General features: G+C 60.9%; 1 protein-coding gene across 1 annotated transcript; it reads left to right on the forward strand.

Moving 5' to 3' along the window:
- Nucleotides 1-202: 202 nt before the first annotated feature.
- LOC104471153 (cortexin-1-like) lies at nt 203-346 on the forward strand (the record flags this gene model as incomplete). Its single annotated transcript, XM_010086396.1, has 1 exon — nt 203-346. A coding segment is annotated over exon 1 (144 nt), but the record flags the coding sequence as incomplete, so codon positions are not given.
- Between the last annotated feature and the right edge of the window lie 7 nt (nt 347-353).

The following is a 353-nucleotide window of genomic DNA, read 5'->3' on the forward strand; positions in this document are numbered from 1 at the left end:
TTCCTCCTCCTTCACCATCTCTGCTTTTCCCTCCAGGAGCTCTTGGCTGGGGCAGGAGGAAATCCCGAGCTTGGCGTGGCAGCACCGGTGGCTATGGAGTAACCGTGCCCCGGGTGCGTGGGCACAGCGGGAGGCTGAAGCCGGCTGCCAGGGTACCGGGAGCGGCCGAATGCGCCCAGCCCACGCGCTCCTCGCCTCTGCCATGAATGATGCATCGACGATGGATTATGAACTGCTCTCCCCTTCTTTGGTTGAGCATCCAGCCGGCGCTGCGGGTATGGATGCTGAACAGAAAACCGTCTTTGCCTTCGTCATCTTCCTCCTGGTCTTCTTGGTGATGCTGATGGTGCGCT

Source organism: Pterocles gutturalis, unplaced genomic scaffold (genome assembly GCF_000699245.1).
Source record: "Pterocles gutturalis isolate BGI_N339 unplaced genomic scaffold, ASM69924v1 scaffold3616, whole genome shotgun sequence".
NCBI classification, from domain to species: Eukaryota; Metazoa; Chordata; class Aves; order Pterocliformes; family Pteroclidae; genus Pterocles; species Pterocles gutturalis.